The 26024-nt window shown below is 32.2% G+C and overlaps 2 protein-coding genes across 2 annotated transcripts in view; both read left to right on the top strand.

Annotated features, from left to right (window-relative positions):
- Positions 1–5872: 5872 nt before the first annotated feature.
- On the top strand, positions 5873–11738 carry LOC133190649 (uncharacterized). The gene is made up of 3 exons (XM_061326344.1): positions 5873–6099; positions 6337–6700; positions 10066–11738. Exons 2-3 carry the CDS (start codon positions 6340–6342, stop codon positions 10656–10658), a joined length of 954 nt encoding a protein of 317 aa, XP_061182328.1. The 5' UTR covers positions 5873–6099; positions 6337–6339; the 3' UTR covers positions 10659–11738.
- A 12156-nt stretch (positions 11739–23894) lies between these two features.
- Positions 23895–26024, top strand: part of LOC133197060 (uncharacterized) — a 28647-nt gene continuing 26517 nt past the window's right edge. The window contains exon 1 of the mRNA XM_061332903.1: positions 23895–24216. Within this exon, the coding sequence (XP_061188887.1) occupies positions 23895–24216 (322 nt within the window). The remainder of the gene's footprint in view (positions 24217–26024) is intronic.

Below are 26024 nucleotides of genomic sequence, written 5' to 3'. Positions count from 1 at the left end.
TGATATTCCATAGATATTCAGATACCTCACGACTGACCTTACTACTGGAAATAGAGGTCAAAGGTCAAATAAGTGCAGAATTTTATTGAATTTTTGGACACTTTTTAATCTTTAAGCTAAAAATTTACAATGATGTATGTTGAAATAGGAAATTTAGAATATACTCATAAAAGGGCATTATACTGAACTACATTAATCACATAAACTTTTATTTCAATTCTGCAAAATAAAGATTTTAAAGAGGTTGCTAAGCAACGGGTATTTTGTATTTTTCGGGCAGTATTTCTTGTTTTTTGTTCATCCAAATTACATTTATGCATTCCATTACCTTTTAAAGTCAGATATGGGGTCATAATATTAAGAGGGATGTACAGTAATATATTTGTGTTAAAGTTTGACCTCAGTAGGCTTATTTTTAGGAGGTCAAAAGTCAAATAAGTGCAGAATTTTATCAGTTTTTTCAACACTTTTCAATATTCTAGCTAAAATTTTACAACAATGAATGCTGAAATAGACAGTTCTGAATAAACTCTTTAGAAGGCATCATGCTGAACTACAACATCCATATACCACTTATGTTCAAATATGTGTTCAATGACCTCTAAGTGGTTGCTAAGCATCAACAAAAATTTCAATTCTTAAGTATTGACCTTGAGATTTCTTTTCTTAGGGGGTCAAGGTCATATCAATACAGAATTCTGCCTTAAATTGCAAGAAAATATCCATTTTGAAATGCTGCAATTATTATGGACATATTGTCTAATAATTGACATATAAAATTGTGAACGACAAAATCTACAGAGATATTACACGAATGAATTGTTCTTTTTTTTTTTTTACTTTGCATATCTTGGTTGCCATTCAAAAAATATATCTATAACTTAAGTGAACTGACATAAAATTTGTAAGATGTGATTACATGTTATATCAACCTTAGTGACACATACTGTTAAAATAATATGGTAAAAAAGTAATGCAACTAGTTATCAACAAATTTTCATAAATTATACAGTTAAGTACTTATTTCATCATTTTCAAAAACTACCACTATTTTCTTTGTCTATTGGAATATAAGAAAATACTTACAATTTTCTTTTCTTACAAGAATTATCTTACATTTTCTAGTTTTGAACAGATTTCGTGTCTTTATTGTGTCACTTGTTAAAACAATTTTTGTCATTTGATGAGTGTGAAGAAACCTCACAAGATGGACAATGCATGGAACTTTAAATCTCTTTTTCAAATAAGTGGCTTTTTCATTACAATCCTTTCATTCATCTAATTTATGTGGCATGCATTTGCTCATCTTTGGAAGCCAAGGATATCTGATCCGCTACTCTTCTCACAAACCCTTGGCCTATTATGCTACCAAAAGTCAGTATTGTTTAGGTCACATGATCTCGAATCACCGCTTGCATTATTGATAGAAATAAAGAGCATTTTTAAAAATGAAGTATCTGAAGAATAATAAACAAGCAGATAGGTTTATTTGTTAGTATATTTGCAAGTCTATTTCTGCTATATAGATTCCAGATTACATGATGTACACATCATCTTCAAGTTGGATGATGCCATAGCTATTTAAGGACATACGCAACGTAGTTTGAACTTTATTGTCTTTTCCCCTGGAGTTGAAGAGTTCCAATACTTAAAGGAATTGTGTGCTACATTTGTATGTTTATATATGCTGTAAAACACTTCTTCTAAAACAAGTTTGGATAAACAAAACATCTAAAATATGTGTTTAGTAATTTTTGTGTATTTTTCTTTGAATTATACAAGAATTTTCATCAATTGATTTCTCCTGGTAATACATGCTGATTTTTTGTCGACGAGCATCTGATGGCACTATAATCTTAAATTAAGAATATCTTGAAAAATTATCAGTAGGTAAGGTACGTTGCGTATGTCCTTAAAGAATGGAATTCTAGCATCTTATGAATCATTGTTTACATGAGTTTTTCATTATCGAGTGTCCAGAAATATCCTGAATGAAGATAATGTCATTTAGCACTTGCTGCCTGGTCAAATGATGTCTATAAACTTTAATCATGACTCGAGAAAAAAAAAATCCTGACTACTGATAGCAAGATAAGCTAAGGATTTGTGAGAAGAATACCGATATTCAATAGCCATGTTTGATGAGAAACATTTGACTTGGTCTTTTAATGCAATAATTGACAATGCGGCTCAAGTACAAAATAAGACGAAAATAGTTCCTTTGTTTACGTTAATCTTTTTCTCGTAAGAATATCTATTTTTGCATATAATTTGGCTGAACAGTGATGTAAAAATTACATAACAGTAACTACTATACAATCTTTCTGTTAAACAAAAATAAATCCATTTCTTGATACCAAAAAAAAATCATCTTTATTATCATGAATTTTCCCCCAATGTTTATTTCAGCAAGACAATATAAACTAACTGACTTCATTTTTAAATTCTTTGCCAAGTGCTTTAGGGGTACATTAAAGACTTGAACTGTCATCTTGAAAAAAAAAATTAATTTATCGCAATACTTAATGCAAAACGTTTAGTCAATCAGTTAAATTTTTTTTTTTACCCAAATATACAAATCCAGAAATATTGCTAACTGAATTCCAAATCAGACATCATTCACAAAATGCTGAATACCAGAGCACTTTCTCTTTGTGGCCACCATTCTTTCATTAACTGCCATCTCTCTGAAAGACTGGAGGAACTCCTTTGACTTGTTCAAGACATAATCAGTTCTGGTTGTATTCGCACAATTAGTTTCTATCCTATAAAAGATTAAGTTTTTATAATTAAATAGGTATTATAAAAATTTAATATGTAAATTTACATGTATAAAAGTAAGAAAGCTAGAATTAACACACTGATTATGTTGAAATAACTTTCATTTTCAAATTAAAAGTATTTATTTATAAAGTTTATTTATTATGTGATACATGTAGTTACATGTATATGGTATGGGGACGTCAATGTATTATGACTAAAAAATTACCGGCCTAGTAATAAACCATCATTTCAGTCAATTATTGAGCTAAAAGAAATAACATACCCATTAATTCTATCAAAATTAAAAAAAAATACCTTTTTCAGTTTCGGCTGTCAGGGTTTTTTAGAGAAAGGACACAATGGACTGAAAACTGTTTCTCCAGGGCAAAATTCTCCGAACAAGGGGAGTGTTGAGGAATAGCCATCCATTGAATGAAGTTTGACCACCCATGTATATGTGATAATTCAACAGAAACTGAAAAATTGAGAAAGAGAAATTCTATTCACATACATCATGCAGATTGAAAATAACACAGCAGTCTATAAAAGAAAGCTGGCTCCATATTGAGCATAATGGGTGGTAAAATGGCAAGTTTACATGCATAATCATGCATTATAAATATCATGAGTATCACATATTTTTTTCAAAATGTAAGTCAATGTGTGAATGCAATATCAAATAAATACAATTAAAAGTTCACTTTATTTAGAATTAATGTTTAGAGATACAGGAATTTTCATAACAAAAAGATAGAAAAAAATGATTTACCTGTTCATTGGTTATAATAAGCACCTGTGTCCTCCACATCATGGTCTTTCCAGTGTATGGTTGGATTAGCAAGTGGATCTTCACAGCTGAACGTTCCGAAACCAGCACCCTGAACATGCTAAAAAATTCGATGTGTTTGTGTTAGACGACAACTCTCAAGAATTATGCCAAATTTGATTTTATTTTGAATGGTACTTAGGGTGGTCATCAAAATTTATACACTTCAAAAACAACACAAAATTAGCTGAACAAGTATCAATCTAATAATGCGAGTTCATACCGGCTAACGCCTATGCATGTACGTGAATCAGTATCAGTGCATAGTGCTGTAGTGTACCACTTGTTTTCATTTGAACGTGAATAAATGCACTTTCAAAACAGTTTTAAACTCTTCAACCAATACTTATTCACCTCTTATACCAAAGGAATGACCTTCTTATCTGATGAATTGATGTGATCCATCATAAAATAATCATGAAAATTGATGTTCACATTATCGTGTTGTTGTTTACTGCTACGGTGGCAGAGAATAGTTTTTTTGGCAATCAAAACGTTTGACTGACGGTTTCCTTAATATTGAGCTGCTTTTAAAATGTGCATTGGAAAATTTTAAATTCTCTCTACATGTAATAATAATATGATCTAGTCCCTTGAGGAATTTGAATCTTTTAGGAATAAAACATGTACAACTTGCACAATGAGCCCTAATGATGGCACAGGGACAATCTCAAAATTTCATGTAAAATAAGCTTATTTTCACTATTTCGCCAGATCCGCAACTGCTTCCAGGCCCGTGCTAATGCCCTAAGCTACCACACAAATTGCAGACCAACACTTGTACATACCATTGAACAGCAAGAGATAATGGCTCAACCACCTCGTTTTCAAGCTTCAATTCATCCTATGAACCCACCCTGCTTTTCTGGTGAAATACCGGAAGAGTGATTTTTGATCTTAGTTTCGTATTTCTAGTCCATATCCCATAAACAGTAGTAGTGACACTAAAGTGTCATATATCAATAAAATATACAAGGCCACCAATTCCCTCCAAATGCACACATAAAATATTCTAGCAATAAAATTACCTATAATATACATTCAAACCTTAGGTTCCTCTATTTTTTCTAATTTTTGACCGGTACTTAATCCGAAACTATCCTCTGCCACCTACAGCGGAAACACCATTCGGATCACGCTCGCCCTTTTCCGTAACCGATAAAAAGGTTATTTGTGGTTACGGAAATGGCCGAGTAGTTACGATTGCGGAAACACGTGGTAATCTCGATTGGTATCAACTCGTACAGTGATGAGTCGTGTAAAATTTATGCGAGTGCTTGTTTCAAAATGGTTTAAATCTAAATGTCATGTTAGTATAGGTCTAATTATATTTTATATAAAGAATATATGACATATACAGCAATATAAATTCTGACTTTTTCGACGTAAAGACTCTTAGGGAATATACATGTACATTTTTTTTTTCTCAACATTATTCTATGTCTAAAAATAGATAAGTAAATTCATTATGTGAAAAAAATACCACACTTCACTAAAGGTTTAAAGATATTATTTGTTTTTTTAACCAATTATTTTGTAAAAAGCATTTATTTCAATAAAAATATATAATAAAATAGTACTAAACAATATGTTGTTCCGAGTGAGGCGCAACGAAATCGACCTTGACGTTAAATATTGATCAGCCCCGATTTTTCAACAAAAAATAAAATACGCGGAGGTCCAAAATTCAAACTATCGTAATTCAGAAAATACTGAGAGTTAGAAGACCAGTAAAGGCTTGTTGGAATGGAAATTTTCTTCACTTTTACCATCTGTATTTTGTTTTCCCTATTTCAATATAGAAATACAAGTAAAAGTGAGCTTTGTTTAAATATTATGAAATAAAACGAGAAAAAACACAAATGTGGAAGAAAATGCTTGTTTTTAAAAAAATTTTTAAAGTAAAAACAACAATTTTTACATATTTTAAAAGCAGAGAAAATATGCTTTTTAAATATAACAAACTTTCTTTATGCAATTAATCAGGAAAAATATGCCATCGTCGGGAAAATCGTCTTTGCTTTGGAAATTTGCGCCATTTTCAAAGTCATGAATGTCTTCAAAACGTAAAATCTATTCATTACCGACGTATAATCTGTAAAATTTTTACAGGGTTTAAAAGTAGAGAAAATTTCCTAAAAGATGATATATAGATTATATACCTTAATGCTATCATAAAAAAGATACGGAGATCTTCGCGAAGTCTTGTTTTAACGCGCTATCGGTCATATTGACCGATGCGGTAGAGAAGGGGTTAACGAAAGTTTACTATAGTTAATCAGATTTATCCCTAAAAGATAAATACAGTTATTGAGAATGACGCTTATTGCTTTCTATTTTGAAATTACGTATTGCTTACAAAGAGCAACCCGTTTTCCGGAATTATATGGTCCTATCATGACGATTCTATGGTTAATAATACATCAGCATTAATGAGCATGCGCTAGGTCTTTTCAACTCCCCATCTTGTTCAGAGCAGACGAAATCATCGGTGTTCAAAAATAAATCAAGTATCATCGGTTAAGTATTGTATCAATCGAAGAAATTTAAGTATGAAAATCGCATAAGACGAACATATTAATTCATATTTAAGGAATTTGTTTAAAATTTATTGACTTATTTGTTAGAAAATAGTAATGTAAAACAACAGAATTTTATTTTCATTGCTTGATTAAATAGAACACATGTTGGAATATTAATAATTGGGAGTAAGAAAATCTTTGACGGTTTTATTCATTATTTGCAAGAAAATGAGCACTGGATTGTTGAGAGTGGGATCTACAAGGAGATCCAAGACAAAATCGCCTTATGCCAGACGCCCTGCACGTGCTTCCGGCCCCTCGGCGCGCCCGGTGCAACCAACACAAGAGTCCTCACAAATACAGCATGCGGGAAGTGGTAGCCAAGTGATTTATGCTCCTACCTGTGGCCTACAAGACACATCCGAGGTCAGTCCCGTGAATGCCACACTGCCAGTGAACATCACAGGTGACCAGCCTCAGCTGCAACAGACCTTTAGTGTTGCCGCATCTCAAAATATTCCAGATGTGCAGCCTCTGCTTCAAGACACCTCTATGACTACAGCAACAAAAAATGTTGTGTATCAGCCAGGTATGCATGTTAATCCCCTAGTCAGTATTACATCAGATCTTGGGGCTAATATACCATTGACAACACAGGAAAAAATTTGGAATAATGAGTATATAGATCTTGCTAGGTTATTGCATTTAGATCCAGCTGCTGAAATTCAGCAACTGCTTGTGTTTGAAGATGGAGAAATTAAAATAAAAAATAAATCTAAGGATAGAAAAATTGCAAACATTTCGGAATGGACTGATTCCTTTTTGATTTATGCTGCCATCTACTTAAAAAAGTTTCCACAGCACATTCAGGGCATAATAAAGTATATCAGTTCAATAAGGCTAGGGGCTTCTCGGTCTACTACACTAGGGTGGAGGGATTATGACATTCAGTTTAGACTTAGGCGCTCAAAAAATAGTATGATCAGTTGGGAAAACATTGATGCAGAATTATGGTTGATTTACATGGGTCAGGCAGCAGTCGCTGAACGCAAGCCTACTTCTAATTTGCACCAGCACAAGCGTTGTTATGATTTCAACTTGAAGGGTTCATGTCTTAAAAAAGATTGTAGATTTTCACACTCTTGTCTTAAGTGCGGCAAAAACCATCCCTCCATCAACTGTTACAGTAATCAAACCAGCCATAGTACACCAAAAGGGGCTACTCACAATGTCGGTCGTCAAAACATCAATCCCAATGTGACCCAATCAAGATTTTCAAGGCCATTTCGGCAATAAAGATCCATGCCTTTGGGATCTAGGTTTTACACCGATCAATGTAACCACTTTAAACATTTTGTTACAAGATTATCCAGAAAAAACTGAGGCAAATCAACTTTTACATGGGTTTACATTTGGTTTCTCATTGAACTATGAGGGTCCGCGGGATCCAGTATCTTGTAAAAATATGGTTTCAGCATTAGAGCATAAAGATGAATTGTTAGCTAAACTGAACAAAGAAATTGACCTAGGTCGCATAATGGGTCCATTTGATGCCCCCCCCATTTCAAAATTTTTATTGCAGCCCAATAGGAGTTTTACCTAAAAAACAGGGTGGTTGGAGGTTAATCACCAATTTATCTGCTCCACATGGAAAGAGTATTAACGAATTCATTAATCCTGAAATTTGTTCAGTTAATTATTCATCTTTTGATCAAGCTGTTAGCATGGTACAAAAACTGGGGACAAATGCACAATTAGGGAAAATGGATATTTCAAATGCATTTAGGTTGTTACCAATTAGACCCGAAGATTTTAGTCTGCTTGGTTTTAAGTTTCTTGATAAATATTATGTAGACAAATGTTTACCTATGGGTTGTGCCATATCGTGTGCTTTGTTTGAAAAATTTTCCAGTTTTTTACAATGGGTGGTAGAGTATAACACCAACTTGAAAAATATTGTTCATTACTTAGATGATTTTTTATTTGCTGGAGCTCATGGAACAAACAATTGTAAATATATGATGGATTCTTTTCAAAATATCTGTAAAAGATTAGGTGTTCCTCTTTCAGAGGAAAAAACTGAAGGTCCAACAACATATATAGTGTTCTTAGGTTTAGGTATAGACTCAGTTAATCAGTCAATTTTCATTCCAAAGGATAAAGTAGAATCTTTACAAAAAGAAATACTTGAAATTCAAGGGAAATCTAAGATTACATTAAGGCAGCTTCAGTCTTTAGCTGGCTCATTAGCTTTTATTACAAAGGCCTTGCCAGCAGGTAGAGCATTTACATGCCGCTTATATGGTTTAATGTCTGGTGTTTCTAAGCCACATCACTTTGTACGACTTTCCAAAGAAATACATAGTGACCTCCAAATGTGGTTAACATTTCTTGATGAATTTAATGGAACAACAAAATTTCCAGAATTGGAATGGGAATCTGACAAAAATGTACAATTTTATTCAGATAGCTCAGGTTCAGTGGGTTGTGGTGTGGTTTTTGGTACTTCCTGGTCTTATCTCTGTTGGCCACAGGAGTGGAATGTTGATATAAGAAAAGACATCACTTTTTTAGAGTTTGTTCCTATAGTTTTAGGATTTTACTTGTGGTCAGACAAATTACAAAATAAGAAATTAATTTTGCATGTTGACAATATAGCTTTGGTTGAAATCTTGAATCGGAAAACATCTAAGAATAAACGGGTAATGATTTTGATGAGAGAATTAGTATTGCTTTCTTTGAAGTTTAATATTCAGTTTAAAGCAGTTCATGTAAGAGGTTGTATAAATGAGATAGCAGATTCAATTTCTCGATTGCAGTGGAACAGATTCAGGCAGTTAGCACCATGGGCAGATTGCCATCCTTATCAAGTACCTATTCAATTTTGGAACCTTTTGAAGGGCATGTCAATCATTTAATAGAAGCTAGCCTCTCCAACAACACAAAAATTGCATATGACAAAGCCATGGTTGTATTTAATGACTTCAGATTACAATTTAATTTGCCTCTATCTTGGCCACCTCCAGTAGATCATGTAATCAATTTTGTGGCTTTTCTAGCATCAAAAAATCTTTCTCATTCTACAGCTAATGTATATTTATCAGCCCTGAGTCACAGTTTGCAAGTGCACGGATTGGACAATCCAGTCAAATCTTTCATTGTGCAAAAAATGTTAACAGGTTTAAGAAGATCTAAGCCTACAAAGGACATCAGAAGTCCTGTAACATATCAGCTTTTACTAAAAATTTTGGATGTTTTACCTATGGTTACACATTCAAAATATGAGCACTTCTTATTTGGGTCTACATTTGCAACTGCATTTTTTGGTCTTCTTAGAATAAGTGAAATGGCAGTAGCATCAAATAAGAGTAGAAGAAATGTACTTCACCTTTCAGATTTACAGTTAAGTAATGAAAATATCAAATTAAAGTTGCGTTTTTCTAAAACAGATCAGAGTGGAAAAGGTTTAGTCATTACTATCAGCAAATCAGTAGAGTCAACAGTGTGTTTTAATTTGTTAGAAACTTTCTTGCAATTCAGATCTCTGGTGGATGGCCCTCTATTTTGTCATATCAATGGTACACCATTATCGGCATACCAGTTTTCAAGTGTATTACACAAAGCATTGAGATTTTTAGGTATTGAAACAAAAACTTTCAAAACGCACTCTTTTAGAGTAGGAGCTGCTACTCACATGTATTTGTCGGGCATATCTGAACAAGAAATTCAAAGAAAGGGGAGATGGGTGTCAGATGCATATAAGCATTATCTCAGACCTAAGTTGATTACATTTTAGATGCAAATAATGCTATTATGATGGTTACATCATTGTCATATTGTTGTTAACCTGATATCAAAATTATAATTGGAGTTGGATTCATTTGATTGCTGTTTTCAAGTGCATAATTATGTAGATTGTAATCATTGCTTATGTATTGTTCATAAATCTTGTAGATTCAATCTGGATTGTGGGATCATCCCTTATTAAAAGAGCAGAACAATTTTCTTTGAGTTCTCCGGAATTTGGCACAGACCTTTCTTTACCAGGGGTAAAAGTGTTATGGAAGGGAATACCAGGGTTGAGTTTTGCCAAATTCTCTGAGGTCATTTCTGACCTGTCCTCTACAAAGCCACATCCGAGGTTTCTTGTTATCCATGTAGGTGGTAATGACATTGCCAAACTTAATAACCCATTACGAAGACAACAAAAATTTATGAAAACTGTTATCAACAAGTTGAGTTTGGTTATGCCTTTGACATGCATTGTCTGGTCACATATTTTGCCCAGGGTATATTGGCGTCATTCAATTTCAAATGTTGCTGCAGAGAAATCAAGATCTAGGATTAATAGTTCTATTGCTAGCTTTGTTTTAAAGTCAGGTGGTGCTTCAATTAAGTACCCTGACATCAGTATTGTTCAAAGTAAACTCTTTCTTAATGATGGAGTTCACTTATCTCCCTTAGGTAATTATGTCTTTTTGTCAACAATGCAGGCTGCTCTTAGGCAATTTTGCTCTGGTAATGGTTTTGTTTATCCATCAAAGTGAACAGTGCATAATTTTGGAATTGGAACTGTTGTGGCTTTATGAAGATGTTATGAAATAATTTGTGTGTAATTTGTGAATGGTATATTTTACCTGTGGTCAAAATTCAGCCGCTTTGATGGCGGTTGGATTTCATTATGCTTGAAATCCAATTGGCGCAATTTTGACAAGTAACCATTTGCTGAGGGATACTGTTGTCTCCAGGTCCCCCAGCTCTGATATGGTTTGTTTAATATTTGTGAATGCTATGCTGCCAAAAGCTTACAAGTGGTAAGATCGGCGCATAGGGCATGAACATGCGAGTGGCATGTTAACTGTGAATGTAATTTGTAATAAAAAGCCATGACAGTTCCGCCAATATGAGTTGTATTATTCTTCCAAATTCTACAAGGTACATTTATGAAGTGTCTTGCATAAGAAAAATTCAAAAGCTGAGGTTATCAACCTTTAATAAAGTGTTCTTATTAGTGTTAGGAATTTCGAAATAATCAGATTTATCCCTAAAAGATAAATACAGTTATTGAGAATGACGCTTATTGCTTTCTATTTTGAAATTACGTATTGCTTACAAAGAGCAACCCGTTTTCCGGAATTATATGGTCCTATCATGACGATTCTATGGTTAATAATACATCAGCATTAATGAGCATGCGCTAGGTCTTTTCAACTCCCCATCTTGTTCAGAGCAGACGAAATCCCCTCCCTTCCCTCCCTTAAATATTATGGTTGGTTTGAGTTTTTAAATTTATTAAATAAATGTTTTTGGTTCCTTTTCTGCTGTGTGCTTTCTTTCAATTTCAGAAATCGTCATGGCTTATATACTGATGAAGAATACTGTGGACTTCGCTGTGAATGTGATAATCCTGACTGTTTTGTGTTAGCGCAATTTTGACAAGTAACCATTTGCTGAGGGATACTGTTGTCTCCAGGTCCCCCAGCTCTGATATGGTTTGTTTAATATTTGTGAATGCTATGCTGCCAAAAGCTTACAAGTGGTAAGATCGGCGCATAGGGCATGAACATGCGAGTGGCATGTTAACTGTGAATGTAATTTGTAATAAAAAGCCATGACAGTTCCGCCAATATGAGTTGTATTATTCTTCCAAATTCTACAAGGTACATTTATGAAGTGTCTTGCATAAGAAAAATTCAAAAGCTGAGGTTATCAACCTTTAATAAAGTGTTCTTATTAGTGTTAGGAATTTCGAAATAACTATAGTTTATTATAGTAAACTTTGCTATAAAACACATTAATTATTTGATTTAATATTAATCTTTACTCTAAAATTTTCTTAAGATTTAGAGCTTTAGTTTCTATCAAATTCCATATCAATGATGTAAATCTTGGGTATAATATGTAAATATACGTGTAAAATTTCATTTTAATATAAAAATTCGCATGTACGAATTTGGGATAATGAAAAATTACTTTTTGAAATTCGTTGTTTTTACATTGAAGTATATTGGTAAACAATCTATAAAAAAGTATCTTTTAAACAAAAGCTTGAGCATATAATAAGTCAAGTGTAAAGAAAATACAATATTTTTTTTTCTCACATCATGACCCCTCTGACAAGGTCCGGGCCACAGAAGAGAGTCAATATCTCACTGAGGAACATATAAGAAAAATCATTTAAAATCATCTGCTTAAGAAAGCAGGCCTACAATGCAATTAAATTTATTGACATAATACATGTCATAAGGTATTTCTCATGTTATGAAGCTTCATAATAATCACTTTCTAGAACTGCAGGTCCATAATATGTCAGTTTTATATAAAAAGCAATCTTTGTGATCCCCAGTGAGCCCTTAATTATGACCCCCTGTGACTAAATTTGGGTCATAAAAGATTGATTGATTAATTGCAGGTTGCTTATCCTGTTCGAGAATGTTTCACTCATATAGAGACGTCACCATATACCGGTGAATGGCAAATTTAGACCTGTATTCGGCACTCAGGACCATCGAGCAGTGAGGGTTCTTTATCGTGCCAACGCCTACCGTGACACAGGGCATCCAATGAAATATGAAGATAACGAACAGTATTCAATCTCGAAAGTCCAATGAAACGATACAAATTTGGAGCAGAGCAAACACGGACCTCAAAATTTAGAGGTGGGATCAGGTGCCATGGAGGAGTAAGCATCCCCTGCCGACCGGTCACAACCGCCTTATGCTTCTTGTCATTACACTGTATCGGGAAACAAAAGCCGGAAAAATCCGTAAACAGTTCAGTCTATAAATAATGGCCTAACAATCAGTATGAAAACATCAGTCAGCATTTGACTCAATGACAGGTTAAAGGACCCGCAACTTTCACTTCAAAGTGCCGAGCGCTTGGCGAAGGAAAAGTTGCTACCTATTTTTTATCGACTTAGGTCAGTCGCGGCCGTGATTCGAACGCACGACCTTCCGATAAAGGGCCACAGAGAGGGTGAAAGGTGTTCTGTCCTATCATTTATGAACAATATATTATGTGAAAAAATCTCAAGAATAGCAGGACCACAATTGTACTGTTTATCTCTCAAAAATCTCCCTACTGCTTAAATTAAGTTTTGTTCAAATTATTACCCTCCCTTTGGGATACGGTGGGACCACAATAGGGGTATGAATTTCATATAGAAATATAAAGGGGAATAATATTTTTCTTAAGAAACAACAAGCCATCAGTCAAGTTGATATGCAAGCATTGCCATGTAATGTATATTTAGGTTTGTTCACAACATACTGCTCTGGAAAATTTGGGGTCACGTTACATGGTAAAATCTTTAAAAGGGCATATATATATATATATATATATATATATATATATATATATATATATATATATATATATATATATATATATATATATATATATATATATATATATATATATATATATATATATATATATGTATGTATGTATGTATGTATGTATGTATGGTATGTATGTATGTATGTATGTATGTATGTATGTATATTATATCAGTATAATTTTACTTTCCAACCATATCCTTGTAGAATGGATTCATTTTTATTAATATTAGATATTCCAATACACATTTTTTTTACAGAGAGATTGATTCACAGCTTCAGGATTTGGTTGAAGAGAAACGAAGCCTTACATCAGTAATACAAAGACATTTTGAATTAAAATAATTCCAAGTAATAAGAAATGTATTTATCAATTTTGAACTAAAATGTACATATATATTCCCATTTATTTAGAATTAATTTGTATGCTTTTCTGTTAAATCACTGTCAAAGTAAGATGCAAAAAATACAATGTATATGACTACACAGTTATCCCAGAAATGTATATACATTTAAGTTTTCAACAATAAATATTAACTTTGATACGCTCATATTTGCATATCTTTCAAATTCATGTATTTATATACAGTATTTCATAACACTTTATCTACTTCTTTTTTATTTCAACATTTATAAATTATACCCATGGAAATAATTTAATAACCCCCTTTTTTATTAAAACGTCATTAGAAAGGGTAAGCAGTGTAATACATATTTTAGATCAAAAATGAATATGAACAATGTTCTAAATGCATGTTGAAATGTTGGAAAAAAAAATACCCTTCATTCCTTTGTGAATGAATTTGATTTTTTTTAAAAATAAGAAGACACTGTAGGTTCAAAGGCAATAACGTTTACAAAAACCATTTTGAAACTTTAAGGACCCTAGCCTCTATACAAAGTATAAAATGTTTTTTGACATTTAGAAAATTTTATTGTATAGACGTTAAATATTGAGCTTATCTAATGAGTATTCAATGTATTGTACGAGGTATTTACCCCAAGGAATTTTTTTTAAAGACAACAAAGTATCATCGAACAGAAACCACTACTGTTTACTTCAGTGGAAAAAATATATTTAAAAAAGTTCAATTAATTTATCTTGCCCTTTTAAAATGTTTAGAATGCTTGAATTGATTACAAAATTAGTAATATATGTACAATATATATTTTTATTTATTTGATTTTAGATCAAAGAGCATATCACACTAACCGCAGAAAAACATCATAGATTCTGAAATCTTTAGTGTGCAGTCTAGAGAGGGTCCTATATCAAATTAACAACAATTATATTTATCAAAGCAAAACAATCTTCAGTATGTAACTTTGTATAGGAATATATTTGTATCTAAAGCTTTTATTTTATTTAGAAACTAATTGTAATTGAATTAAGTTGAATATTAAAGGTATTATCATATCTATTATTGTTTATTATACAATTCTACTATATTCATAAAAATCATCTAAATCGGATTTTAAGAATAAAGGTATGTTCTTCGACAGAGGTAATCTTGAGGCACAAACTTCCTATTCTCATGGACAAATTTTCAAATTAAAGACCTCATAATCTCAAGAATTGATCAAAATCATCAAATCGAAGAAAAATATATTTAGCATTTTGAAGAATTTTCACAAGAAAGAGTTTAAAGAACAAAATTCGAAGTAGAAAAAGTATATGAAACAGTTTGATTAAAAATTGTGCACCTGACTTACTTTTCGGTGCATTTTTTAAGGTTTTAACATTCAGTGATCAAATGTTAAATATTAGTCAAACTGAATAAATTCATGGATATGAAAATCGGAGATACATAATAGGAACGTATCATAATCAAATGTTGTGATGGATATGTAACACATCATTATAGACAATGGAGGCAAATGTTAAGTTAAGTAAGATTTATTTTTTGTTTTTGGCGAACGAGGCCACGGCCTTAGGACTGCCGGATGATAAATTGGCTAGCCCTAAAATCAATTATGCATTACATTAAACATTACATTATACATTATGCCACATTATCATTTGAGGGCTACTAGTTTCAACCACAGTCCAATGTGGAGCCCTCAAAGATATCATTATACATTATTCATTATTCAAACATTATGCATTTCATCATTATACATTATGACATTAAACATTATGACATTATCATTATACATTGTGGCAACCATCATTATACATTATCCATTATGCATATATACATTATGCATTTCATCATTATACACTATGACATTAAACATTATGACATTATCATTATACATTATTGGCTTCATGATTGAGAAAGATAGACAAAATTATACTGGTACTGGGAACAGATACTCAGTATAATAATGCTATCAAATCTATAAAAGCCAAAAGCGTCGCGAAATATCGCCACATGGTTGTTCGAGCAATGGGAGAACAACCACCGCCAATAGTAACACATTATATGAATGTGAAATGCAGAAAAAAAATATCATTGTGTCATTTATACAACTGTAGATTTTGTGATAAAGCACACATGTCAAAGATTTTAAACAACCAGTTGCCTTTAGCAATTTCAAGATTACAGTATTTTGGAAATAATACTCAGAAGAACAAAGTTTTCTTGACATTTTTAAAATCAAAATTAACTTAGAAAACTACATATTCTGGAAATTTTATTTTGGCTTATATAAGGACAAGAATATTCTTACCAAACTCTCTTATTTCATGCAAATGGTATTTTTGTATACCTGGCTAACCCGGATGTAAAATGAAGTAAGGATAGGGTAAATGAGAAAGTATTCTTCGAGGAGGGTGATAATGTTCTTTGATATTAACAATACCGATGTTTTAGGGGCACGTTAAAATTCAATCTGACAAATAAAAATGATAAGGATTTTTTAAGATACCAGTGTTGTGCTTACTTGAAAGATTAACATCATTACTCACAAAATTTCATTCGATACATGTTCATTTTAATCTCCACCTTTGTTCACCATGTGAGAATTAGAAAAATAAAATATGCTCCCATTGATCTTCTTTTGTAATCTTACTAAGGTGAACAATTTTGTGAACCCCTTTTAAGTAGAGGAACAACGTAGACATATTTTTAAATGCTGTCAATACTAGTTGAAAAAGGTAGACGTAAAGCGCATTTGTAAACAAGGGAACGTGTCTCTTATCTTAACTTCCTGATTTGCCTTATCCTTTTAATGACATCAGCTAATAGATTAAATCCTTCCAATAATTATGTAACTTCAACACCTGCATATAAAAGTATATATAAGATTACACTAAATCTTCTTAATCCCAACTTTAAGAAACATACTGAGATTTTTATGTTTGTAAAGAAACACATGTTTTAATTTGGATTTTTTTTCTGTTCATGCAAAAGAAGAGTTTGTAATATTGTAAATAAATTTTATCAAAACGTAACTTGCACACCAACGGGATATGTGTTCAAGAATAAAAAGTTAAAATTAATCATATAAAGAAAATGATTATTAGCTAGCTAAAAGATCCAAAAAGATGGCTCAAATATATTTTATTTATTTCAAAACGGTTTAACTATAAGTAGCTGATTCTTCTCCAAAAAAAAATCACTGTCACGGTACATGTAGTTTAGTCGATAGAGCGCTCGCTACGTGATCGGAAGGCTGTGGGTTCAAACCCCAGCCTCAACCGACCCAAGTCGATAAAAAGTTAGGAAAAAAACTGTTCCTTCGCCAACCGCTCGGCACTTTGGAGAGAAAGTTGCTGGTCCTTCGGATGAGACCTTAAAAACCGAGGTTCCATGTCACTGCAGGCGTTGGCACTATAAAGATTCCGCACTGCTGGGTCTTAATAAATATGATGCCCTTCACCGGTATATTATGACGTTTCGCTATGAGTGAAAAATTCTCGAATGGGACGTAAAAGAACATTCAATCTATCAATTAAAAAATCAGTTGATAATTATACATGTACTTGCTAAAGAAGAAGGTGCGGTTTGGGCTTTATAGTGCCCTAAATATTCAACGTTTTTAAAAAGTTATGGAATTGACTAAAATATGAGTTGAGTATATGAATGTGATAAATCATGAAAGAATACGGCATGACGGAGAACCATTCTGGAAATATGACGCCATTATTTTGCTACATTTCTAACTTTTTAACAGAAAAGCCTCAAAATGACTAATTTTTGGGGCTATTTTCCTTATGAAAAAGTTCTTCATTTTACTTACCTGAGGTAGAAGATCTGCCATCACGTTATTATTATGTATGGGTCATTTTTATGTCTATTTCTTGCAATAGCAAACATTCTAGTCTTAATCTGTTTTATAATATGTTTCATATTTCGACTTTTACTTATAATAGACGTTTGTGAAACTAACAAACGACATGATTTCAGAATCGGTTTTTCCAACTTCTTACATGTATTTAATAAAGTAATTTTCCACTATCGCCAGAATATGGTTTATGCCTCTAAAACTTATTCGGTCCGCTAGAGCATGATCTGAGTACAATCAACTTTAAATCAGAGACAAGATAAAGACAAATAAGTTGATGTTACAGGATTTTCAACGCCTCAATCAAAGTAAGCATTTCTAAAATTCCTGGTTCATCGTTACGATCTTCTTAGTAAATAAATTTGTAATTTTAGAATCTTGATAGCTTCAACAAAGAGCAATATGTTTTTGATGGTCATTTATTAATGTTTCTTCTTTTGTATTGATGAAATGTACAATTGTCTCTAAAACATTATGTAATACTTCTCATAAAAATGGTAAGACACTTTTGCTAAATGTCCCAAAATTACATGTATATGTATGTGCACTTTTAAATCACTGACTTAAAAAAAACCCACTTGGACACTTGGACGCAACTTGATTCAGCGGTACCTAAAGATAGAATTTTATAAACTTTTTTTTCTCTAGTCGCCCGCGTGGTGCAGTTGTTAGAGCGTTTGTTCTCAGTAGAGTCGCAACGTAAAGAGTTGATCCTAATGTCTTGGATTCAAATCCCATGTGCGATGTAAAGACCGGTCCGTCTGATTAGACCGTATAAACCGAGGTCGCATGTCGCAGTATGTGCTGGCTAAAAAAGATCCCTCATTGCTCAAAAGCCGTGAATGGCCAGTATAGGTTTAAATTTGCAGCCGTCCACAGACAAGTGAAAAATTCTCGAAAGGGATTTAAACAACAAAGCTCAATAAAGGCATTTCAAAGATTTAACAACAGCGATGAGAACAACAGATCATCGCTATATCCTCAATTTATCTCAGTTGAGCATTTTCATCCATGGGCCTCTTGATTAAAAATTCTAAATCTTTTATACCAAAAAGAAAATATATCCCTAATAAAATCTACAAGGGCTCATTAGATCTACGGGGGTCATTTTTCTTCACGTTGGGTATGCAGATTTTAAGGGTGATGCGACCTTTTCTACAGGCTAAAGAATCATTTTTCGACGTCGATTAATGACCGGGGGTCATTTTTCGATGTCGAATAATGACCGTGAGTCATTTTTCGACGTCGAAAAATGACCCCTGGTCATTATTCGATGGGGGTCATTATTCGTCTTTACACCGGCTGTCCGTGTTCTGTGCCCTTAACGCGGATATGCAGTGTTTGTACGTTTTTGTGAGATCTATCACTGTTGATTGTCTTTGTCTCAATAATTATTATTTTGGTAAGAAGTAAGGATAGGACTTGATTGAAGAATTACAGAACACTGCTACACATTACTTAATTTTTCTCAATACAAATGTTTGGCCAAAATTATAGGATTTTCTGGAAAAAAAAATATACTTTCGATTTTTTCTTTTAAAAAGTCGCCTAATTTCATACATGATCTTTCAATTGTCCATCGATTTTCTGTCAATTTAATAAGATTTAATTTATTTAAATGAACTCCCTTTGATAAGATAGCTGTTTATCTGCTTATTCATTTTGTGCATGAGAATGGTTACGTCCGGGAAACACAGCAACAGTGCTTGGTTTGTTTACAAAAACAATATTTCGGAACTATGTTTTGACGTCGTTATTGTTGCAATATTCAGTAAAATCAGTTTCATTTTTACAATAAAGTAAAACAAGATTATCTCTTATGTTGGCTTTTTTCTTGGAAAACCCTTGTTTCTACATAAAACATATTGTCATGTAAATAATCTTTTAATGGGAGTAATTTTAATCAGTATTTCAAACTAGTCTCTACATGTAAGTGTAAAATGGTCAAGATTAACTGGTTTTCGCTAAAAAAAAAAACAACAACAACAAAAAACAGGCATATGTGATTCTCATTTTTCTTTAGTTTTTTTATTCTTTGTCTTAGTAGATATTAAAAATATTTTTCATGAAAACTGACATTACAGTTATTTCATCTTACAATTGTTTTAGATTTACACCTCTTTAAATCAAAAATAGTGTAAGTTTTGCGTATATGAAGGATTCCATGTATCAGTAATACTTGTAATTAAGAAATTTTAAAATTTAGATAATATATTTTTGATTGCGAGAGCCTAACTAGTTAACCGAGGAGGATATATATAAAGGGGGGGGGGACAAAATTATATTTTACATATTTGAAGGTCAATCACAATGAATGAAATACGAAGGTAACCAGCAGTTACATTTATCATGTTCAAAAGTCCAATGGAACAACCCAAATTTTAGCAGAGCAAATACAGACCTTAATCAAATTTAGATGTTACACTCTCAATTTTTTAAACTTCAAGTATTGTTTCAAAATTCTTCAGTACATTCTTGATTTTCAATAACTTTTATAATTTTGGTGTACTGTACATGTACTAATGTAATAAACAGCAACCTTAAATTAATATATTTTTTATGTGACAGCTTGCAAATATCAATTACTTACAACTTGCAATAATAAGATTTTATGATAAATAAAATTCAATTTTTCATCATAATGTTGTAAATTGTTATTATTATTAAAAAAAATTGCTTGTATTAAAAAAAAAATTCAGGTGAAATAAACAATTCAGTTTAAATTCAATATCTGATATATACGTAAGTTTTTCTTTGAAATTCTAGACTTATCTTTGCATAATTTGATTGGCCGTCGCAGAAGATAATAAAAGAAAACGGTCTCTAGTTAAATCACTTTTGACAGAATATGGAAGAAGGTAAGTTCTTATTTTTATCTAGGTTTGAATTATGTAATTTGCATTGACACCTTTTGCCGATGGGGTTCTAAATATGATATTTTTACGAAATCAACTTTTTCCAACTTTAGTTTATTTAAATTTCTTATGGATAAAGAAAGAAGTAAATCAATGGAACATTCTAAATTCTAATCAGTAATCGTGGTCTTTTAATGCGTTTAACTGAAATATATATAAAACAACATATTTCAGTGGCGATATTTATTTGATATTTCCCTAACATTCATCAGCTGCTATAAAAGAAGAAATTAGAGAAATAAATACTTCGCAATCTCTAAAAAATATATATTAGAAACAGAATGACTTTTACTGATTTCAAATAAAAAATCAGATTTGTAAAACATATCAATATCCAAAAATGTGGTTTTAATCTTAATTAGTGATCTCTCAGACTTTTAATCTATTTTGAATCTTTAAGGACTTGGTATGAAATTTTTATGGGTTTCAGAATTCCAATATCAGAGTATACAAGTAACAAATGATATCCAGATACATGAATCCTTTTTTCGATAACTTAATACTTATAATATAATTTTATAATGTTTGAAGCCTGTCTGAAACCTGAATAGATACCGTATGCACATAAGAATATCACTGAAAATATATGTACGAGGGACGTCTGGTAAAATCGTGGACAATTGTCTAGAGTGACAAATAATCCATCATTGGGTTCCGAAATTTTCATTACTCTTTTGCGCATTTTTCATCAATTTCAAATAGATGTTTGCTCAAATTAACAAACTATGTGATTTATGTTATGTGTGGTATCGCCTAACGTCGCACGGATGATTGCGTCAAAGTGTCTAAAGCAGTGTCACGTTTCCTCTTTGCTAAAAAAATGTTAGATACACCCCACCTAAATCCGGGAATTTCATTGATATACATGTACATACTTGAGTTTCCCTTTATTTCTCCATAAATAGTCGAGGAACCTATTTCGCACACACATGGGACCTTCTGAAGATTTACTAGTAAGTTATGGACATTACTCTTACAATCATTCAACTAAATAGGCTATCTTATATCGACAGTCTACAGTGACAGCGTCTTTCTCTATTGCTAGTAACTGTTTGTCCGTATGTTTTGTTCTATACGGAGACTATTTCAAAAAGCTTTCGCTTAGAAAGCTCCCATTTCAGTTGTATACTAAAGATCTAGTGATATATTTTATTTTTTTTCTTCTGTTGTCATCTAGAGTTTCTTATGGCTTCATTACTACATCTAAATCAAACTAAACTACTCTCCGGTGCGCCAGATAACGTCATCAAACGTCGCCATTTTTCGTGGGTTGTGTTTACCAAATTCCCATTTCAAATGTTTGGGAAACTGCCAAAAATTAAGCAAAGGCCTTGAAATTTCCCGAAAGGCGACATAATAGATAGTGGTTTAAAAAAGAATAATTTTACCCCAATTTGCTCTTTTTAATACTTTCATTTCGATTGATTGTTTGATTAATTGTATATTGTTTTACGTCCCGTTCGAGAATTTTTCCCTCATATAGAGACATCACCATAAACCGGTGAAGGGCTTCAAATTTAAATCTTTACTCGGCACTCAGGGTCATTGAGCAGTGAGGTTTCTTTATCGTGCCAACGCCTACCTTGACACAGGGCCTCGGTTTTTATGGTCTCGTCCAAAAGACCAGCAACCTTCACTTCAAAGTGCCGAGCGCTTTATTTCGAAATATTACTCGTATATTCTCTAATGATTTTATCTTGCGCTGTAGGATCATATCCGGTGCACATTTTAGCATAATAAAATCTTTATTTTTGTTTATATTTCATTTAAAAAAATTAAGAGGCACTTGATAAATATACATTTGCTGAAAATTTCAGCTTAGTGCACCCATTTTTTTCGATAAAAACGCTTTGTTCACTATTTTACCGGACTATCCCCGTAAACAATATTGAAATCGTGATACTAATGACTTTTCTTCTTTGCATTTTTAATTTACACTGAAAGATGTTTTCAAAGATTTCTCCATTTCAGAATTTTTATTGTTTATAAATACATCAGCAAACAGCATGGAATGAAGCTCATCTCCATATCCAACGACATGATTGTGGCTTTTCTCATCACCTTGCTATGCTTTCTTAGCTTGGGAGTACATAAAATCTGTACTCAAAATATAACAACGCCACTAGGGACCAAAACCTCTACAGGAACAATCACTACAATGATGGTTACAGCAAACACCAAAAGTAAATCATTTTAGTGAAAGCAATTTCCACGTGATATACCAAAACAAAAATTTAATTCTTTTAAGGTACTCCTAATGAGATGTAAATAAAGTTTACATGTTGAAGTTTATCTATCGCAATTCGAAGATTTATGAGTAGCACGTGGTAAAAAATAAATACGGCATATAGTGCATGTTTGAATTGAGAATGTCAGAGAGTGTGTAAAAGTTTAATGCTGCTAGAAGATTTAAAAGATTTTTTTTTTTCAAATGAAAAAACTAAATTCAGGAAATCAAAGTTATAATTCAAATGCTACATTTATTTATCTCTAATCAAAATTAACATTACAATTGATTTCTCTTTTCATTGCTTCCCTTTCAATTTTTAGTATATTAAGTAAAACAAAAGTTTCTTTACTTTCAAAGACAAGAAGGTGATTTAATGTATATTTTCTTCTTCCTCGGAAAAAAGAAAACATACAGTTGTACTTTTTTTTTTTTACAATTTTGATCTTAGCATTAGAAAAGAAAAAAAAATATCATATTGTTGCATACTGCCCAGTAATAGGTAGTATTACAATCTAGCATTACAAATGTATTAAATAAAAAAATTCAATCAAATTTCATGTTTTAAATCTTTTCATATGGACACAAAATGTACTGTAGTGGAAAGAATGCGTAAATAAATATGAGCAACCATCTATGGTTTGTTTAATTGTTTGGATTTTTTGAAAGGGTTGATTTGAAGATTCGGGGCAAGTAGTTTTTGGTTTGTATGTCCGTCCATCTGTCTAGCTTTCTGTCTCTTTGTCTGCAAAAACTTTAAACTTGCACAATACTTTTGAGTGGTTGATGCCTGTTCTTTTATATTACATGGCTCATATATAATGACTTTGACCTTGGAGTAAAACTTACTTTTGAATTAAGTTAACATAGAGCAATAATTTCTGAATGGTTGACGCTAGGGCTTTCATAATTCATATGAATATTCCCTGTTATACCCCCCCCCCCCCCCCCCATATTGCGTACCAAACTTTTAACTCTGATTTCTTACAGTTCTACCCACATGTGAAAAAACTTTAACCTTGGCCTTCAGCTTTCATATTTACATTTTATCATTTCACCTATATTGAAAATATGGATATATTTTCAGAATGTCCTTTCATCCTTATTACACCAAAATTTATGTCTATCTATGTCGGGGAAACAGCAAGATTTGAAGTGAACGAAGAAGCTAAAGTGCACCCTGCCTTCGAAGCAAGATGGCAAAAAAGGCAAAATTATTTTATTGAAAATATCAATATATCTAAAAGAAAGTACCAGAAAACTGAAATATTACACTCCCCTTCATTTGTCGTCAATAACGCCAGCTTTGAAGAAGAAGGGTACTATCGGCTTCAAGTGAGAATCTCAGAAGGATGGTGCACAAGCGATTGGGTACAGTTGGCAATCAAAGGAAGTAAGTATTTATGAATATATATAAAGATTAGAAAGGTCTGTCTTTGAAAAAAAGGCTTTGTTTATTTACTTTCCATCAAAACACTAGTGCTCCTTTTATTATCCAAAAAACTATCAAAGATATATTACAAAAATTCAAAGAGCAAGATTATTTTTTTTTAAAACAATCACAGATGGAATCAACTGTGTTTACTGTTTTAGGCTAACATTTATATGGTGCATATGTTGACTTTTGATATGATTTTAGATTTTGTTAGATATTGTGATGAAAAAAAACTATACATAATGACTGCAAACAAGAAAATGTTTTATCAACCAGAAAACCGTTCCTTATATGTAAAATTGTATGATTCTTAGCTACCTGACTAGCGAAAATCCAACATTTTGCATAAAAAGTTACATTCACCAAAATCTCTCCTCCCGGATGAATATAATTTGGTTATGTTTACAATTCTTTAAAAAAATTCCCGCGTCTCTGACTGGGTTCGATAAGGACATCAGTACATATAAACAAATAAAATGGCGATCTCTGCCTTAGTCTTTGTCGTAAAATTTAAGAAAACTGTCCCAGTGAGTATAAGGACTCCACAGTCTGTTCGAAATCAGTAGATTATTTCTTAATTATATCTCATACTTTCTTCATTGTGAAAGAACGCATGTGTGCAAGCCAAAATATTCTTTTGGCGGAATTAATTATATGACCGGGATTCATAATTATTCAGATAATTTTTAATAACAATCAGGATTAATATTTGCTTTTTCAAGGCATGTGAATGATTTTAAAGATTCCAATAAAAGAAGTGTTTCTGCATCATTTACCTGCATACAATTATTTGTAAGTTAAAATACTCTTTATTTATGCAGTTCTAAAATACCATGACAAGTGTAATGACACGAAAGAATGTGATCCAGGAAAATATCTTAGATGTTCTTCAGTGTTCAAGGAATGCCTCTGCGACAGTTCTTATTATCAACGTAATCAGACGTGTTTTTGGAGTAAGTTTATTTATCCTGCATTCAATATAGGAATGTTATATATATATATATATATATATATATATATATATATATATATATATATATATATATATATATATATATATATATATATATATATATATATATATATAAAACATTTTTTTTAATTTATGAAGTGTAGCAATCTAAAATCATAATTAGTTTTATTTTTAGAAGCAAGTACGAATGCTAATTCTGCATTTTAAGCTCACCTCAACGAAGTTGGGGGAGCTTATGTACATGTAATACACTCGGCGTCGACGTCGGCGTCCCAGGTTAAGGTTTTTGGAGCAGTTTTCTTTTCAAGTACTTCTATGGCCTATATTAGTCAGAGATGCATGGAGGTTGCTTCTAGTGTGTTTCATTGTACCAGTCAAGGTTTCAGATGCTGCAATTTCAGCTAAAGAATGACCAGATTAATGTTTTTGGAGCAGGTTAAGGTTTTTGGAGCAGGTCTCATTTCCAAGTAACTATAAGCCCTATATTGACCAAACTTGCATGAATGATACATCTAAGGATGCACACTACTGAACTTGCTTCGGATGCTGGATCTCACCTCCATTTTCCGGATGAGTGACCAGGTTAAAGTTTTTGAAGCAGATCTCATTTCCAAGTAACTGAAAGCCCTATATTGACCAAACTTGCATGGATGTTACATTTAAGGATTCACACTACTGGACTTGCTTCGGATGCTGGATCTGACCTATATTTTCCGGATGAGTGACCAGGTTAAAGTTTTTGGAGCAGATGTCATTTCCAAGTAACTATAAACCCTATATTGACCAAACTTGC

The sequence above is a fragment of the Saccostrea echinata genome, unplaced genomic scaffold, assembly GCF_033153115.1.
Source record: "Saccostrea echinata isolate AGI-Se365-2 ecotype Australia unplaced genomic scaffold, CSIRO_AGI_Sech_v1 ptg000001l, whole genome shotgun sequence".
In the NCBI taxonomy this organism is placed as follows: Eukaryota; Metazoa; Mollusca; class Bivalvia; order Ostreida; family Ostreidae; genus Saccostrea; species Saccostrea echinata.
This window is presented reverse-complemented; position numbering and strand designations above follow the sequence as displayed.

Bases quoted from the DNA above. Each gene is read 5' to 3' on its own strand.
- LOC133190649 (XM_061326344.1), top strand. From the start codon at position 6,340: ATGAGCACTGGATTGTTGAGAGTGGGATCTACAAGGAGATCCAAGACA. The intron at 6,701-10,065 runs GTATGCATGTTA...TAAATCTTGTAG, and splicing joins AAATGTTGTGTATCAGCCAG to ATTCAATCTGGATTGTGGGA.